The following is a 17,001-nucleotide window of genomic DNA, read 5'->3' on the forward strand; positions in this document are numbered from 1 at the left end:
TCTGGCTGTTCTGCAGGGGCCTCTTCCAGCAAGATTGACCAGGACCCAGAGGGGCCCAGCTGTGGGGAGGAAGCCCAGTCCTGTGTCCCCTCAAGAGGACCCTACCGTGCCGGGCAGTGATGTAACGCCCCTGGAGGGCGGTGCGGCATCAGGCTCAGGCAGCACCCTGTCTCCTCATACCCAGCTCTACAATGTGGGTGCTACCCCACACCCAGCCCCTCACATCCAGCTGGGCCCTCTGGAGTGGATGTGGGGTCTGCCTGGGACTCCCCGCAGGCCACTGGATTTAACTCTCACATTGCCCATGTCCTGATCCCTAGAACCTGATGCTGTGACCTTGTATGACCTTGAAGGTGTGATTTAGTGAAGCCTCTTGAGGTTGAGATGGGCCTGAAATGCAGTCAAGGTCTCCTTACCAGAGGGCTGGGGTGGCGCCGTGGTGGAAGAGAGGCAGGCAGAGATGGTCACCAGGGTGCACTGGGCAGACTTTTCCAGATGACATCATAAGGGGACCTCGGGGAAGGTGGGGCCGGTTTAACAGACAGAAGAGCAGACACAGCCACCAGAGGGGAGGCTCTGGACCTGCACAGAGCCCTGACCAGCACACCGGGCCTCCAGCCGGTCGGGGTGTCAGTCTCCATAATTGCAGGAGCTGCTTCGCTTACCCAACCCCCCTGGACGCCCGCGGGCCACGTATAGCCTATTGTTCTGTCCTCTGGAGAACCCTGACCAGGCTATTTTCTCCAGAGCCTGTTCCTCTGACTTCACTGTCCCTCTGGAGTGGACGCTGATCCTGAGGCCCAGCTGGCCTGGTCTGTCTGATGTAGGTGTGAGAACCTTGCGGATGTCATTGTGACCCATGTATTGCCCATGTGTCCTCATTAGAGATGGCCAGTGGGTCCCCTGGGCAGCAAGACATGTGCCTTCTCACCTCAGGGTGAGCAGGTGCTACCCAGACATCCAGGCCTCCCCGACCGTGGGTCTGAGGACACTGCTACTGAGGGTTCAGCCCTGTCTGACCACTGCCTGACCCGCCTTGCTCCTGGGCCCAGGGTGTGCCTGCCTGGTTCTGTTTCTCCCTCCACTGACGTAGCCTCGCCTTCATCAGAGGGCCAGGTGCACACCCATAGCACAATTCCTGCCACACCCCCACCCTTTCTCTTCAATTACCAGTTCTCCACGGGAGGCCAAGCTCACAGCAGCTTCTCCTGGGACAGCAGCGGGTTCTTCTGGATTTGTCTCCCTGAGCATCACTTACTGACCCACAGAGTCACACAGACTTGCTATCTGTGGTGGCTGAAAAGTGCACCCTCAGGTGTCCACGAGCTAATCCTGGAAGCCCGCGAGTCTGTGAACGTGGCAGAAGGGACGCTGCTGATGTGACTAGGTTGAGGGCCTTGACGAGGTGTGACCCGCGATTCTCTGGGCAGTCAGGCCTCATGCCCTCCCCGGGAGGCAGGAGGGTCAGAGCAGAACTGGAGGGGAGACATGAGGACAGAAGCAGAGGCCAGCGAGGACAGAAGGGAAAGGGGCCCAGGTGGGTGAGCACAGGTGGACACCTGACTCTGGAAGGGGCAGACACCTGTCTCTACTGGAGCCTCAGTCCTGCTGACGCAGGTGTCAGGAATTTTGACCTCCAGGATCGGATGAGAAATGTGGTGTGTTTTTTTTTTTTTAAAGAGAGAGAGAGATAATTTTAATATTTATTTTTTAGTTTTCGGCGGCGGACACAACATCTTTGTTTGTATGTGGTGCTGAGGACTGAACCCGGGAGGCATGCGTGCCAGGCGAGCACGCTACCGCTTGAGCCACATCCCCAGCCCCAGTGTGTGTTGTTTTAAGCCACTGATTTTGTGGCAATGAACCAATTGGTTATAGCAGCCAGAGGAGATATATCCACCGTGTCTAGTGTTCCCTCTGATGCTCAGCTGTCCTTCCTTGGCCAGAGGGGGCTTTTTGCTGGCCCTTGACATGACCCCATTCCTTTCTGTAACTTCCTTCCCTCCAGCAAAACGGGATTCTCTGTGCCCTGGCACCTTCCCTGCTGAGACATCTCCAAGGACTGTCCGTCCAATGGGGATAGTGTGTGGTTCACTCCCAGCTTAGAGCATCCTCATTTTGGACGACAACACCCTACACACCCCCAATGTTTGCTAATTATATTGTTCTTTTTACTCCACCAAGGTTTTAAATTGTTACAATCTGTTCTGTAACCAGACTTTGCATAATTATCTAACATTTGCTGTAAATCCACTTTCATAGGTTCCTGCTGACCACACACACATTCACTGTTATTTTTCACTGTGGAGTTCCTTACTTGGGTATTTCTTTGAGGTGAGTGCATTTCACCTTCAAGGTTGTTTTTCCTTCAAAAAGGGCATCTGTGCTGGTGCCACATGTCCTGTGTTGCTCCACACTTGCGACATCTCCCCTGTCTGTGGACGTGGGTGACAGCTTGGCTGGGTATAACAGTCCTGTGTCTGTGGACCTGGATGATATCTTGGCTGGGTACAATACTCCTCATCTCACTGTCTTCATCCTCAGGGTTTGGTCTGCCTGGACCCTCGTGTTTAGTGCCCCCCAGGAAACCCAAAGCCAGATGGCTCTGCCCCTCCCGGGTGACCCGTTTTCCCATCTTATATCCTTAAGAGCTCTTTCTTTGCCTTTCAATCTCAGTAGATGTAGGAGGGTCAATATCTGGGTGGTGTTTTCCTGGAACTCAGTACACAGTTCTTTGTCTGCTACATCATTATGTTTCTAAATGTTTTCTAAATTGATTTTAAATACTTAAAGCCTGTTGGAGCCTCTGCCCTGGGGTGCAAGGACCCTTGAGATAGAGTCCTCCACCCTCTCTCAAGTCCCAGGTTCTATGTCTGCTTCTGCTGTGCAGAGTCATCTGCTGAGGTCCTTAATTTGATTAAGGTTCTTGCTAGTCTTGACTCACTTAGTAGTAATTGGAGGGCGCCTGGCTCTCCAAAGGCCTCCGGGTCCTACAGTCTCCCTTCCTTCCTCAGTCTGCGGAGATGACAGACTCCTCTGTCTCTCCTTTTTACTGAAACTCGCCCTCATAAGCCGACCTGGGCCGGAAGCCTGGAGGAGACTTTCCCTCTGCCCTGGTCGTAGGCTTTACCGATGACCAGGTTCTCTGTCCTTGAAGTCCACTTAGTCCTTTCCTCTCCTTTTTCTCTCCTTCCTTCCTTCACCCACTCTTCCTGTTCCTCCTTCCTTCTCTCTTTTTTTAAAACGTATCTGTTTTAAGTGTGGTAAATACACGTGGCATAAAATATACCATGCGAACCGATTCCGAGAGGACATTCTGTGTGTGAAGCCTGTCCGCACGGTGCCGCGGCCGCCTCCACCATCCATCCCCAGGACTCTCCCAATTTCCAAGTCACCAAAACTCTGTCCCATAGACACTGACTCCGCAGCCCCGGCACCCTCCATTCCACTTCCTGTCTCTGGCCTGGTGACTCGGAGTCGTCACACAGGTGGAACCCCGCAGCACTGTCCTGTGCCAGGCCCCTTTCTCAGCGCCCTGTCCTCAAGGCTCACCCACATCGCGCAACTGTCGGACGCTCCTTCCTGCTTAAGGCCAAGGGATCCCCATGTGGCTGGGCCACACATGCCCATGGTCATCCCCCATGGTCAAGTGGGTTCTTCCACCTCCCAGCCCCTGTGTCCTCTTCCTGTTCCCTTTCCTGTGCCCCAGCCTGCGTGTGACCCCACCACCTTCCCACAGCTCCAGAGCATGGGCAAGGGCTGTGTGTCTGAGTGTCCATCTGCCCCGTTTCCTAGGATCTTGTGAAATGTCCTTGCCCATGGACCACGCCACGCAGCTGGAGATGTCCTAGGGCTCCATGCTCTTTCCCCAGAGGGCAGCCTGAGGGTGTCACCTTGTTCTGGGGGTTGGCCTCGACAGCTCCCCAGCGAGACGACAGGGAAGGCCAGAACAGCCTCTGGCTGCCTCTCCCCAGGGCTGTGGGGAGAATTCTCAGGATGCTGTGGCTGTCTCAGGTTGACCTTGAGGACAGGATCCAGGAAGGGGGGGGTCACTGCCCACACTTCCCAACATGGCTCCCAACAGTATTTGGGGACATCTGTGACACTGGTTTGTCCTTGCCTTTATGGCTTCTGAGTCTTGATCACTGCTTTCACTGTCTGTTTATCAGCTTGGGTTTGGGAGGCTCCTGAGGCAGCGGTCACCCCTGCCCCACTGTAGATACCACACCTGCCCACACACCTGCCTCCCACCTGAAGACGTGCCACACAGGGACCCGGCCTCCTCACCTCCTCTGGACCACAAGGCAGCCCATCTGTCCCAGAGCTTCAGCTCCCATACTGAGCAGGTAACCAGACAGTTTCTCTGCAGCCTGGCAGCCCCAGGATAGGCCTCTGGCAGGCACCCTGTGAGGGTCCAGCATGGACGTCCTGATCCACCTCTGTGCTGCTCCTGTCCTCCCCATCCCAGGTGCCCCTCCTTCCTCTCCCTACCTGAGCTCGACCCTCCCCACCCAGTCTTGTGGGAAGAAGGGCAGTGTCACTTCCAGAGGCTGTGTCCTCGTGCGGGGAGCTCACAGCACCTGTCTGTCTTTAACACTCATAAAGGGGCTATTGTCATCTGTTCTGGGGCTTCCAGGACATATGCCCCATCTCCACTCCCATGCTCTGCAGACATTCTGAGGGCTCAAGATTGTCCACGCTCCAAGGACCCAGAGCCTGGGAGCCCAGTGCCTGCCCTCCCACCTCACTTGCTCCAGGCTGTGCGTCTTGCCTGTGGGTCAGTCACTCCACTGTACCCAGAGGCCAAGGAGCCAGGAATCAGCACTGGATGTGTAAGGGACTGTCTGCCCTCTCCACACAGGAAACAGCCACTGGACCCTGCCGAGAGGGGACTGTCATTCCCAAAATAAACCCACTTTACCCACCCACATGGTGCAGGAACAAGTTGAGAGGTCCCCCTGCCACCTGGGAAACAGGCTCCTCCACGCCTGTCACTAGTTGACACCACAAAATATTGGTGTCCTCCTCCCAACTGTCACCTCTCTCTAGCCCTGGGATTCGGATGCCAACAGCATAGGCAGACCCCTGCACTCAGAAAAGAAGAGTGGAAAGGACAGCTCTCTGTGTGGGCAGAACAGGCTGGCCTTGGGGACAGGCTGCCACACATCTCCACTGCCATGCATCTCCACTGCCACGCTCTGCAGACATGGCTTGCGTGAGCCTCCCAGATGCCATTGCTCAGGGATGCAGGGTGAAAACAACACCCCAAAGCCCTGAGCCCTCTCTTGCGCCCTCCCCTGGCTCCTGGGGTGCCTTGTGTGAGCACCCCTGATGTCTGCAGGCACTTTCTCTCACTGCAGTGCTGTGTGCATGGCCCCGGGCTGTGCAGGCGCCGTGGCCTGCATGATCTGTTTGTGCACATCAGTGGTCTCATTCAACAGCATGCCCTGGGGAGACCTCCGGCCTCCTTCCTCATAGCTGCTTGGCTCCTCAGAAAGGGGCTCCTCAGAAAGGGGCACCTCCGTTTGTGAGTGCCTCCCAGAGCGGTGGGGAGCTCCTCCTGCTTGTTCCCCTCAGGCTGATGGAGCCCAGGTTGGAGCCTTTGCCGGGAAACCAAGCAGTGGTTTCCATGTGATCTGGGCCTGGGCAGGTGTTGGAGAGCCAGGATGCGGGTCCCCTGCGGTAGTAGCCCGTGCCTCAGCTTCCCTACAGTGGCCCAGCCCACCTGACCTCGAGGCATTGTTAAGAAACAGGCTGCTCCCTGCCAGGCCGAGGCTGGCACTTCGCCCACCCTTCCTCTCTGGGTGCTCCTCCCTTGTGACGTGAGCCCTGGGGTTCTTGTGTTTTTACAGAGTATGTGCATGGAGACCCATGAAATCGGGGACAGATGGTCAGCCAAGGGGATTCGGGGTGAGGGGCTGGTGCAGGCCATTTCATGAGGGCTCCTGGTGAGTGTGGGTGGGCCAGGCCACCCCTCTCAGGTTGGTACTACCTGAAGAACTGAAGCCCACTTCTCTACCATAAATCTCCTGTTTGCTCCCTGATTGCTGGCACTCACAGTCGGGCCCAGCAAGCAGGAGCTCCTGGCCTGGGTTGTGGGCTGCTCAGGAGGGTCCGGGAGCCCAGGAGAGCCCCTCCACCTGGGTCAGGCAGGTGTGACTCTGAGAGCTCCCATGCCAAGCTGGACTTGGGGCAAACCGGACCTCCCAGCACCAATACCTACAGAGTTACCTGCCTGGGCAAGTCATCTGGAGCCTCGTCTGTGAGACGGAGGAGCTAGAAAAGCCACACAGCATGGCCACACAGAGCCGCTCTGATCAGCTGGTCCAGACCTTTGCTGCGCTCCTTCCTGCTCCTGGGGAAGTCACTTCCTCCTTCAGTCTTTCCACATCAAAAAATGGATAAGAATCTATGTCCCTGGCAGGTCGTCCTTGTGTTTGGTGAGGTGGGCCTCACACGCCCCAGAAGGGCGTCAAGAGCTCCATGTGGGTAGCTGCCTCATGCCCCATGGATCCCATGCCCTGCGTGGGGGCCAACAGCTGAGTACCCGAGATGTGCCCTGACAGCTCTGGAGGTGGAAAGAAGGGGAAGGAGGACGCTGAGTGCCCACGGGAGACACCAGCAGTTTCCCACCTGATGAGGGAGCTGGAGCCACCTCACCTGGGCAGGCCAGGAGCTGAAGGATGGGTACAGCTCTGGGCTGGCCGATCTGGGTATTAGACTGAGGTTTCAGGACCTCTGGAGGGCCGAGATGTGGACACAGGACCAACCAGGATGCCTAGCTCCCCTCTTCAGTACTCCTGTTCCCCAGGTACCTGGCCAAGGGCCCAGGTCTCAGCTGCACGGTTCCTCCTTCCCAGCACGGACAGTCACCACCACCACTTCTGGGGAAGGCTGAGCCCCGGGACTGGGTCTTCCTTGGGGGCGTGCTGGTGGGGACAGAGCCTGGGAGCCCTCCCCGCCCTGCCCCCCCCGCCGGACCGTTCCACTCTGGCGCGCGGGGAGGCGGGTGCGGAGCGCGATGGTTGCGCCCGGCGCCGCCCCCGCCGCCGCCTCCCGCGCAGAGCGCTCCCGCAGGATGGCGCGGGCCAAGCTGCCGCGCTCGCCGTCCGAGGGCAAGGCGGGCCCGGGGGGCGCCCCGGCCGGCGCCGCGGCCCCTGAGGAGCCGCACGGGCTCAGCCCGCTGCTGCCGGCCCGCGGCGGGGGCTCCGTGGGCAGCGACGTGGGCCAGAGGTAGGGGCGGGCGCGGGCCTGGGTCCCCGCTGCGCGCCGCCGGGAGGGGCTTTGCATCTCGCTCGCATCGCAGGGGCCAGCCCGCTGCACCTGCCGCGCTGTCCGCAGCCCTGGGAGGGGACGGCCGGGGGCTGCCCTTGGAAGCTCCACCCAGGTGCCCCCCCTCCTGACCCCAGACACCCCGCTTAGAGGCTGAGTACACTGGGCCTACGGGTAAGGCAGGGGTGGACTTGGACTTAGGCTCTGTGCCAGGTGACAGGCGGTCCCTGCCCTGTCCCACCTGAGGTTGGTCCCCGGTTTGGAGGTGAGCAGGACAGTCCAGGCAGGTCTGTAGTTCTCTGAAGGCTGAGATGCAGCTGGGGCTCAGGCCCCTTCCCGCAGCCCCCTGGGAGCATCCCCAGGGCCAGCTACTGGCCTGGTTCCTGGGGCAGCCAGGGTGGTGGAGGCCCTCCCTGGGGCATTGCCAGTTCCTCCCCATCCCTTCTGCAAGCTAGGGTAGGACATGGCACCCCATTTCATGGATGAGGACACTGAGGTGTCATCTGCAGCAATGATTCTTGGCCAGCACCTTGCCTGTGCCAAGAGCCATGCCTGGTGCTGCGGGGGATGAAGATGAATCAGACCTGGCCTGCTGTGGGCACACATCGTGGGCACAGAGCCTGCGCTGGGCAGAGGGGTGCAGGCCAGGCCGTGGCTGCAGAGTGGGCTTCCTGGGGTGCTGGTCCTTCTGGGAGGAGCAGGAGGAGTTGGCGGGGTCTTCCAGGCAGAGGGAAAGTGAGGACCCCAGTCTGGGAGTGCATATCATGGCTGGCGGGGGCTTGGCAGAGGCTGGGCCTGACAGATGGCTAGGCCAAGGGGCCCTGGCCACAGGCTGTCTGGCCCGCCCGCCCACACACCCATTGCCTGCTTCTCGGCAGCCCCTCAGTATTCCCATTTGCCAGAAGAAACTGTTGAGGTTAAGTGTGCAGCCGAGGCTCTTGGGCTGCTAATGGGCAGCTCTTGGGCGGAAGGGTGTGAGTGCCGGCCAAGGCCCCAGGGGCCGGTTCCTCTGCCTCCTCTTCCTGGATGCTGTGGGGGCCAGTGATCTCAGGAGTTCTACTCACAGCCAGCCTGGCCCCAGCCAGGGGTGGACCGCAGGGATGGCAGGTTCTGCCCAGGCTGCCTCTGAGCCCACCGCACAGCATGGAAGCTGGGGCCGCAGGCCACCTCCCCCAGGAAGACCTCCCTCTTTCCCCCTCCTGTACTTGGCCTCCCACGAACCAGTGGACCATAAATGCTGGCCCTTTTACACTGGCCTCTCTATCCCCCAGAAGACCTCAAGGAGAGGTCCTTGTCAGGCTCTTTCTGCAGGGCAGGAGAAGGGAGGGGTCACACCTCTGGGACAGGCCAGCACCCCACTGGCAGCTCTGCAGCCTCCTTCCCTGAGTGCTGGTCACAGGCTGCTTGCCTGCTCTGGAGATGGGCAGTAGGGAGCCAAGGAAGGCTCCTGAGCAGAGGAGGACATGGCAGATTTGTGCTTTAGGAAGTTTTGTGTAGATTTCAGGCGAGCCCAGAACAGGGAGGAGGGTGCCTGCCAGAGTGAGCTGTCGGCTGTAGCTCTTGCGGCTGCCCCATCCTGCGTGCCTGGGCCATCTCCAGGGCCATGGAGCCTCAGTCCTCCCCACTGCCTGGAAGGCAGTGGGCAGAAGGAGGTCTCCACTGTCTCCAGGGACTTGGCCACAGTGGTCAGAGGTGTCTGCCCCCACGTCCAAGGTGCCCCTGATGCACTGCCTTCTCGTAGATGGCTGTCCCTGGAACTCGGTCTGATGCTTCCTCTTCCCGAAATGGGAGGGGTGGGGGGTTAGAAGGAGCTGCCCGGGTTTTTGGGGTGAGAGGCCTCTCCCTCCTTCTAGCACTTTCCCAGGGCCCCAATGAAGGAGGGCTCCTTCTATCCCCCACCCCACTCCCTGGACCCAGGTGCGGTCTCCCAGCCCCACTCCTGTCCTGAGGCCCCTATGGAGTCCCACCTGTCCCCACCCCCGGACTCCCTCAGCCCCTCTGAGTCCTCAGGACCAAGGCAGCAGGGTTCAGGAGGGACATGTCCAAGCACCAAGGTTGCTGGGCTCAGGTGGGGACAGCCATGGGCAGGCAGGCTGGCCACACCTCAGCTGTGCCCATGTGGACCCAGCAGGAAAGGGGGTGGTGGAGGGGAGGCTGTGCGAGATGTCCCCCTCCCTCAGGCAAATGGTGGGATGCCCAGAGGCTGTGGCCACAGGTGACTAGTCATAGGTGGCAGCAGAGAGCAGGCAAAGGGTCTGAGGGGGCAGTGTCCTGGAAGGCCCTCTGGGGTCCTAGGAGTAGGGCAGACTGAGAGTCTGGGCCTGAGACATTCGGGGAGCTGGGCCCTTGTGGTCTTGAGCTCCCAGAAGGAGTCTTAGGGACCTGGAGCACTGCCAAGGGGAGGACCCCCGGAGGAGGGGCCAGGGAGAGGAGCCCTGGAAAAGATGGGGTGTCCCAGGGACAGGTGTGAGAAAGGTCCTAGGTAGAGGGGGAGCAGGTGGGCTGAGGGCCAAGGAGAGGCTGAGAGCTGGTTGTCGGTGCCCACAGGGGCAGACTCGTGGGCAGGCTGCAGAGACCCGCAGACTTCCACACCAGGGCTCCGTGCAAAGCCCAGTGGTGGGGCCTAGTGTGGGCGAGGGTGGGGGCTGGGGGCTGGTGCCGTGCAAAGGCCCTGGCTCAGGGGCCAGGCTAGGGACAGGCTCACGGGGCTGCAGAGTGGTCCCTGCCACTGCCCACCCCTTCCTGTCCCCATGGGACCTTCCCTGAGGGCAGGCCCTCTGAGCCTAGCTGGAGAGCAGCTCTTCCTACAGAGGACAGATCCTGGGAGATGGCCACCCCTGTGTGCAGGAGGGCCGAGGGCCGGGAGCCTCCCCCTGGCAGGCAGCACTCCAGGCCTCTCAGCCCGCTTCCCGCTGGGCTGTTTAGGATCAACCAGCCACTGTTCCTGGCTGAGTCTGCCCCACAGTAGGACACAGCTTGGCCTCCCCATGGCTTGGTGACTCCCCAGGACAGCCCTGGGCCCTGCCTGCCCACCACCTTCCCACCATCCATCACCCTCAGGAGCCCTCCCCAGCCCCACTTTGATCCCTTGGGAAGCCGAGCACTCACTTTCCGTCCACAGTCTCACCAGGGACACCTCTGTGTCCGCCTTCAGCTAGCCCTCTCAGGGCTAGCTCTGGTCACACAGCCCAACACCTCCACTCCTCCTCTGGTCCTCCCCAGCCCCTGTCCTCTGTCCCTGGCTATCAGCGGCTAGCACCTCCCCAGGGCAGGTCCTCAGGCTCCAACATGGCCCTGTACTCTGTGGCCCAGAACTCCAGGGTTTGTGGTGCCCCAGTCTGTCAAAGCCTGGCCACAGTGGACAGAGCCCCTGCCCTGCCCAACACCTCCTGCCCTGCAGGTCCAGATGCTCACAGCAGCCAACACCCCTCCACGAGCCTGGTTCTGCCCCATCCTACGCAGCACCCTGTCCCTCTCAGCTCCGTGTGTCCTGCTGCCCACCATGCTGGTCTTCCGAATGGTCTTTGAGCACTCCAGCTCTGCACACACCAAGCCTCCACCCAGAGCCCCTCTCTGGTGCTCACTGCCTCCGCAGGGCCCCTGTGGTGGCCGCTGTCAGAACAGCTGTCTTCAGGAGCCCCCACACTATATCCGCCCACCCCTACCCTGTTACTTCCTCTCCCCTAGAGCGTGCTGATCTGCTGACCGGGGCTGGGCTGGTTTATCGTTGACCAGAGCCAAACATTGGAGGAGGGGTCCCTCATAGATGCGGCTTCCGGCCTTAACTGGTGCATGACTGGGTGGGACGGCCACTGACTGGGGGGCTTAAGCCACAGAAGTGAGTTTTCTCATAGTTTTAGAGGCTGTGTACATGATCAGGATTGGGCAGGCTGGTTCCTGAGGCCCTGCCGGATCACAGGCGCCAGGGCCACGTGGCCATCCCTCTGTGTGTCTGTCCTGATCTCTCTGCAGGGTGCTAGTCCTCCTGGATTAGGGCCTACCATGTGACCCGTTTCAACCTTTGTGACCTTGTCTCCAAAGAGAGTCCCCTGCTGCCTTGTGGGGGTCAGGGCTCCACATGTAAATTTGGGGGAAACAAAACTTAGTCCAGAGTAAGTGCTTTCCCTTGCCGGACCCTGCTGAGACCAGAGACTTCAGTGCTCCCATGTGCACTCAGTTGATCAGGGAGCCCCGCTCCCTTGAAGCACCCACTGGAACTCAGGGCAGAGGGTAGAGGACACCCAGACACCTGCCCCCACCAACAGCGGGGCTCCTGGAGAAGCTGCCTCACTGGCCTGGGCCCTGAGCCTGCCCCTTCTAGGCCTGGCCCCTCCCCATCGGGGCTTTTCCCTGGACCCCCACTGGGCTCTGGGTCCAGGGAGCCTTCAGGCTGCTCCTAGGTGGGAAGATCCCTCCTCAGTCCCTGTTGCCAGGTGTGTTGACCCCCTGTGAGCAGAGGGAGGGCTCCGGGGAGGCCCGTGCAGCTCCAGAGCAGTAGGCTTGGGTGGCTGACAGGCGCTGGGTGGGGCCAAGGTCGCTAGTTGCTGGGACAGGTCCTGCTGGGCCATCTTGGGCTTAGGTGTTCTGGATGGGAATCCAGATTCCCTTCCCTGCCTCTTCCTCCCTCCCTCCCCATGCAGCCCCGCTGGTGGGGTCAGCCTAGATGGCCCACCTCAACGTCACCAGGCTCCAGTCCTCAGCCAGCTCTGCCTGGGCCCAAACAGCCCCTGTCCCTTTGCTCACAGGCCCTTGTCCCTCCTACGGGACCTGGGCTCCTTTACCTGTTTGCTTGGCAGGCCAGGGGACATTATGTGGGTAGGGCCTGCCCTGGACACTCAGGACCAGGCTCTCGGGCAGAGCACAGGGGCCCTGTGGGCAGTGGGCAGCAGACCTCTATCCAGGTTATAGCCAGGAGGAGGAGGAGGCAGCCGGGCAGGGCCGGCTGAGGAGAGGAGCCTAAGGAGCCACACACGGAGGGGACCCAGCTGGGCAGCACCCACTCCTGGTCCTCCTATGACCAGTCACAGCTGGCCTCCTGCAGACCCTGGTGCAGCCTGGCCCCAGCTCAAGACTTTGGGCTGTGCTGGAGCCAGTGAGAGGGACCCCAGGCATCGCAACACAGAATCTGTTGGCACTCCTGGTCACTCGGAGCCTTCGGACCAGTTAAGTCTGGGCTCCCCTGTACGGTGTGGAGCTGTCAACCCACAGCCACTTCAGCCAGGACCTTGGCCCTCCCAGGGGAGGGTCCAGTCTCCACCTTGCCAGGACAAGAGAGCAGAAGGCTGTAGGGCTGGCGCACCAGGAGGGAGCCTGCCCACCAGAGGGTACAGCCCAGGCCACGGCAGGGGTGCTGACAGCTGGGCAGCCTGGCTCCCCGCTCCTCCTCTGGGAGGCCTTGGGAAGGCAGCAGACTGCTCTGAACCTTGGTTTCCTTTTCGGGAAAGTGGTTGCTTTGAAGTTTAAAAGAGGCTCCCCTGAAGTCCTTTCTGGGGAGACTGAGACCCCCTGCACCCCACACTGCCCAGTCCACATGAAGGTAGAGTTCCACTCCCTCCAGCCTTTGCCCCTGAGCTCCTGTCCAGTATGGGCCACACAACTTGGTGGCAGCTCCCACTGGCCAGTCTGGGAAAACCCTGGCCAGGCTGCCCAGGTTGGCCCTGTGCAGGGACTCCTTGACCCCCAAGAAGCCGTCGACCCCCAGTCCCAGCCGGCCCAGTCAAGGAAGCCAAGGGGCAGTGCTGGCCGGCCAAGCCCCAGGTCTCTGGGTGGCAGGGAGTGGAAGAGGAGTCGGACACCTGGCAGCAAGCCCCGCAGGCCCCTGCACCACCCTGGGGCCGGCTGCTGCTGCTGCCCTCAGCTTCCTGGGGTGAAGTGCTTCTGACAGGGCTGTTCCTGGTGCTGCTGGGCCTGGGCATGCTTAGCGCTGGGCAGGGCACAGCAGTGGCTCCCAGGTGTGTGTCTGCTGAAGACAGGCCACACTGTCCTTGTGGTTGGCACCCAATGGGCCCAGCGCAGGGGGTTGCATGTTCCGGCCTCCCAGGTGGGCTGTGCTGCTTCCTGGTACAGAGGTGAGCGGACCGAGGTGGCCTGGCTGTCACCCTGCCCCACCCTGCATGCTGGGCCGCCTGCCCTGGCACCTGGCCGTGTGCTGGGGCTCTGCAGGCAGGGTGCGTGGCATGGGCATGCCCCACCGCCCCCGGACCTTACCTGGAGCCCAGCCCTCTGTCCACCTGCCTTCTGCGCTGATGAGTCTGCTGTGTCCCCAGGCCCCACGTGGAGGATTTCAGCCTGGAGTCCTCCCTCTCTCAGTAAGTGCTTTGTAGGGGAGGGGGCTTTTGGGGACAGAAGTGTCCTCACACCCTGGCAGACCAGTCCCCACGGGAGAATACACTCTGCCAGGCCCCTGGCCCTGCAGCTGGGCAGGGCCATGTCTAGCCAGCACAGGGGTGGGGGTGGTCCCTTGCTGAGGAGGCCAGGCTCTCAGGGGCACCCTGGTGCCAGGATGGGACCTGCCAGGATGGGACCTGCCACGGTGCCCTACAGGGCAGGCGTGAGGATGACCCCGTGCCTGGTCTTAGCCCCCTTAGCTGCCAGTGCAGGTCGAGGTCCCCAGGAGCCAGGTGGCTTGCAGAAGGGGTGCCCTTCCTGCCACAGCCCAGGCTGGAGCCAGGGGCTCGGTGGCTGCACTTGTGGCTCCAGCTCAGGCTGAGGTCCCATGGTAGGAGATCCCAAGGTAGGAGTCAGCGCAGCCCCTGGGAAAGCCATCCCTCCCCGACCCGGTCTGCCTCCCAGTGGGGCCTGTCATTAACAGTTCCATTAACCAGCGTCACTGGCAGCAGTAACCACCTGCTGCTGTGGCTCTCGCCTGGTACCTCCCACAGGGTTGAGGGCTACAGCTTTGACCCTGGCCTGTCCCCCAGCCTTGCAGCCTTGCACCCCGTGCACCAACCACAGATAACAGGCGTGAGATGGAGGCTGGCCTGCTGCCCCGGGCTCTCCCACGCCCCCGCAGGCTGGTGGAGGCCTTGGGAGCTGGGCCTCAGCCCTGTGGGGTATGACCCTGTGCAGCTGCCCGAGGCTGTGGTCCACACCACTGCCCAGCTGGCCTTGGTCAGAGCAGTGTCCGTAGGCCCTGGGAGGCCCAAGGCCAGAACAAAGACCCTGCAGACTCCAGGGCAGCAGACTGGTTGGAGGAACGGGCCAGGTCATCTGTTAGTTTAGGAAGCCCCCACCACCCTCCCTGGCCATTTTGGACTCTCCTCCAACCCCAACCCTGTTTCCCAGCTTGGGCTTGCAGGGCCCAGGCCAGGGTAGGCAGGGGCCCCTCTGAGCACTGAGGAAGGATGACCCTGAGGCCCCCCACCCCGCCTCAGGCTCTGTGGGGCTGGGGTGTGACAGGGCCCAGCAGTGAACTAACCTGGGACAGCAGGCGGACCTGTGGAGCTAGCCTGGGACCGTGGGTGAGGAATAGGGGAGCTTAGGTGCCTACCCCATCCTGCTGGCCAGACCCAGAGTTGCCGGGAGTTTCCAGGAGGGGTGGGCGGCCTGTCACAGTCAGGGCTGCTGCTGAGGCCCCCACTGGTATCAGGCATGGGGGCACCTGGGTGTCTCTTCCCACCCTGGCCAGCCCTCTGTGCTGCTGTGGGGCACTGAGCAGGACAAGCCTGACCCCAGGCAGCCTGCCTGCCAGCTCCCACACAGCTGTCCACTCCACAGGGCCAGGGCCACACTGCCCTCCCCAGGGCTGGGCTGGCGGTGTGCTGCTCTTCCAGGCTCAAGGCCAAGCTGGGCCTGGGTCCCACCCAGGTCAGTGGGCATGGTCAGTGCTATATGGAGCCAAGCCCACAAATGGGCAGCCTGGAGCCTGAGGAGTCTCAGATGGCGCTGGGTTTCCCAGCTGCCTATGTGGGCACTGTCAAGTGACCGCACAGGCCTGGGCGCACCCCCTTCTGGGCGCACCTCCCACTGGGAGCACCTCCCTCTGGGAGCACCCCCCTCTGGGCTCACCTCCCTCTGGGCTCACCCGCCTCTGGGCGCACCCCCCTCTCTGGGCGCACCCCCCTCTCTGGGTGCACCCCCCTCTGGGTGCACCCCCCCTGGGGTCACCCCCATCTGGACACACCCCTCTCACTGGGCGCACCCCCCTCTGGGCTCAGCCCCCTCTGGGCGCACCCCCCTCTGGGCGCACCCCCCTCTGGGAGCACCTCCCTCTGGGAGCACCTCCCCTGGGTGCACCTCCCTCTGGGCACACCTCCAGAAGAAGCGGGGACACGCGCAGGGGCTGATTTTCACTTCACTGACACGGCACCTTGGCTGCCAGGCGCCCCCGCACAGTGTGGGAGGCAGTTCCTGCCATTGTTCCCACTCCCTGGGGAGGAGGAGAGGAAGCCAGGAGGGCAGGTGAGGAGTGGCCAGGTCTGGCTTTCCAGCATCCTGGGCCCCCTACTGCAGGCTGTGACCCCAGGAACTCAGAACAAGACAGCGAGTGCCCGTTGCAGGAGGAGGTGGCCCACAACCTCAGCCAGACTCCCTCCCCAGGGCTGCCCCTGGCCCTTGGAGGGTCATCAGGGCCCCTGCACGGTCAGCATGCTTTGGGGAAGAAGACAGTTTGGTCTACTGTTTGTGGTGGGGTCAGGAGTGGCGGCCACAGCTCATCACAAATCAAAAGCCAAGCATCATTAACTTCTCTGGCATTGCGGGGCTCCAATTCTGCTGCCAGGTCCCGCGGGTTTCTCTGGCTCCTCATGGAGAACCCCTTTCCCCCATAGGTGGGTGCTGCCCACCCAGGGTCCTGGGGGCTGCCTAGACGGATGTCCACAGCTGACCGGGCACTCACCCCCTGAGTGGTGGCCCTGTGTTCTATTCATGGGGTGTTGGAACCAGAGGCCAGGGTGTGACCAGCTGTGGTCAGCAGGCCTGACCCCCCGCCCCCGGGTGCCCCAGCAGGGACACTGCTGCCTGGAAGCCACAGGCAGGCCAGCAGGAGCACGGGTGGGCTTCTCCATTCCCTGACTGTGGGGAGGAGCAGTGGCTTCGTGGTCTTTGCAGGCAGCTGCGTTTGGGGAGCTCAGAGCCTGGGGGAGCCGAAGGCGGGAGCCGGAGCAGAGCCAGCCCCAGGGGCCAGGATGAGCCAGAGAGGCAGAGAAAGAGCCTGGAGGGCAGAAGACAGGGAGCCAGGAGTGGGGTGGGGGATGCCCAGAGCTTAGAGGACCCCTGAGCTGTGGTGGGCAAGGCGTCCACCCAAGGAGGGGAGGCTGGGTGGGCCTCTTGGGCCTGATGGTGGGAGGTCAGAGGTGAGCCTTAGGGAAGCAGGCAGGGCAGGTGGACAAGCAGTAATGTCCCATGAAATGGTGTCCAGCTGTCCAGTGAGACCAGGCAGAGGGCACAGGGTAGACCTGGAGCTGGGGGCTCTCAGCTGCACGGAGGGTGGGGGGGCAGCTTTGGAGGAGGTAGAAAGTACCTGGGTCCCGGCCCATCTGGGGGAGGGGAGGGGGTCATAACGAACAGGGTCAGGTCCACGTCGGGAGGGTGCAGTCGGTCTCTGTTGCCAGCAACGGACTGCAGACTGATGCATAGTAAAGGAAAGGGGCTTATTTGGCTCATGGTCTGCTCCAAGGTCCTGGGGCCACATCTAGTGATGGCTTCTTGCTGGCGGAGCCTGCAGTCAGAGCAGGGCCTGGCGCGGGTGCACCCACGTGTCTGTCTCCCGCTGTCTGCCTCTTCCTCCTA

The 17,001-nt window shown here is 61.7% G+C and overlaps 1 protein-coding gene across 5 annotated transcripts in view; it reads left to right on the plus strand.

Moving 5' to 3' along the window:
- Positions 1-17,001, plus strand: part of Kcnt1 (potassium sodium-activated channel subfamily T member 1) — a 56,621-nt gene that overhangs the window by 8,071 nt on the left and 31,549 nt on the right. Inside the window, exons 1-2 of one of the 5 annotated variants that reach the window (XM_026395479.2) lie at positions 7,079-7,233; positions 13,539-13,580. The exons of 2 other annotated variants lie outside the window; for them this stretch is intronic. In XM_026395479.2, the coding sequence (XP_026251264.1) occupies positions 7,079-7,233; positions 13,539-13,580 (197 nt within the window). Of the gene's footprint in view, positions 1-7,078; positions 7,234-13,538; positions 13,581-17,001 lie in introns of those variants that run through there. 2 more of the 5 variants (XM_026395481.2, XM_026395480.2) reach the window with 2 other exon arrangements.

The sequence above is a fragment of the Urocitellus parryii genome, chromosome 4 (genome assembly GCF_045843805.1).
Source record: "Urocitellus parryii isolate mUroPar1 chromosome 4, mUroPar1.hap1, whole genome shotgun sequence".
Lineage (NCBI taxonomy): Eukaryota > Metazoa > Chordata > Mammalia > Rodentia > Sciuridae > Urocitellus > Urocitellus parryii.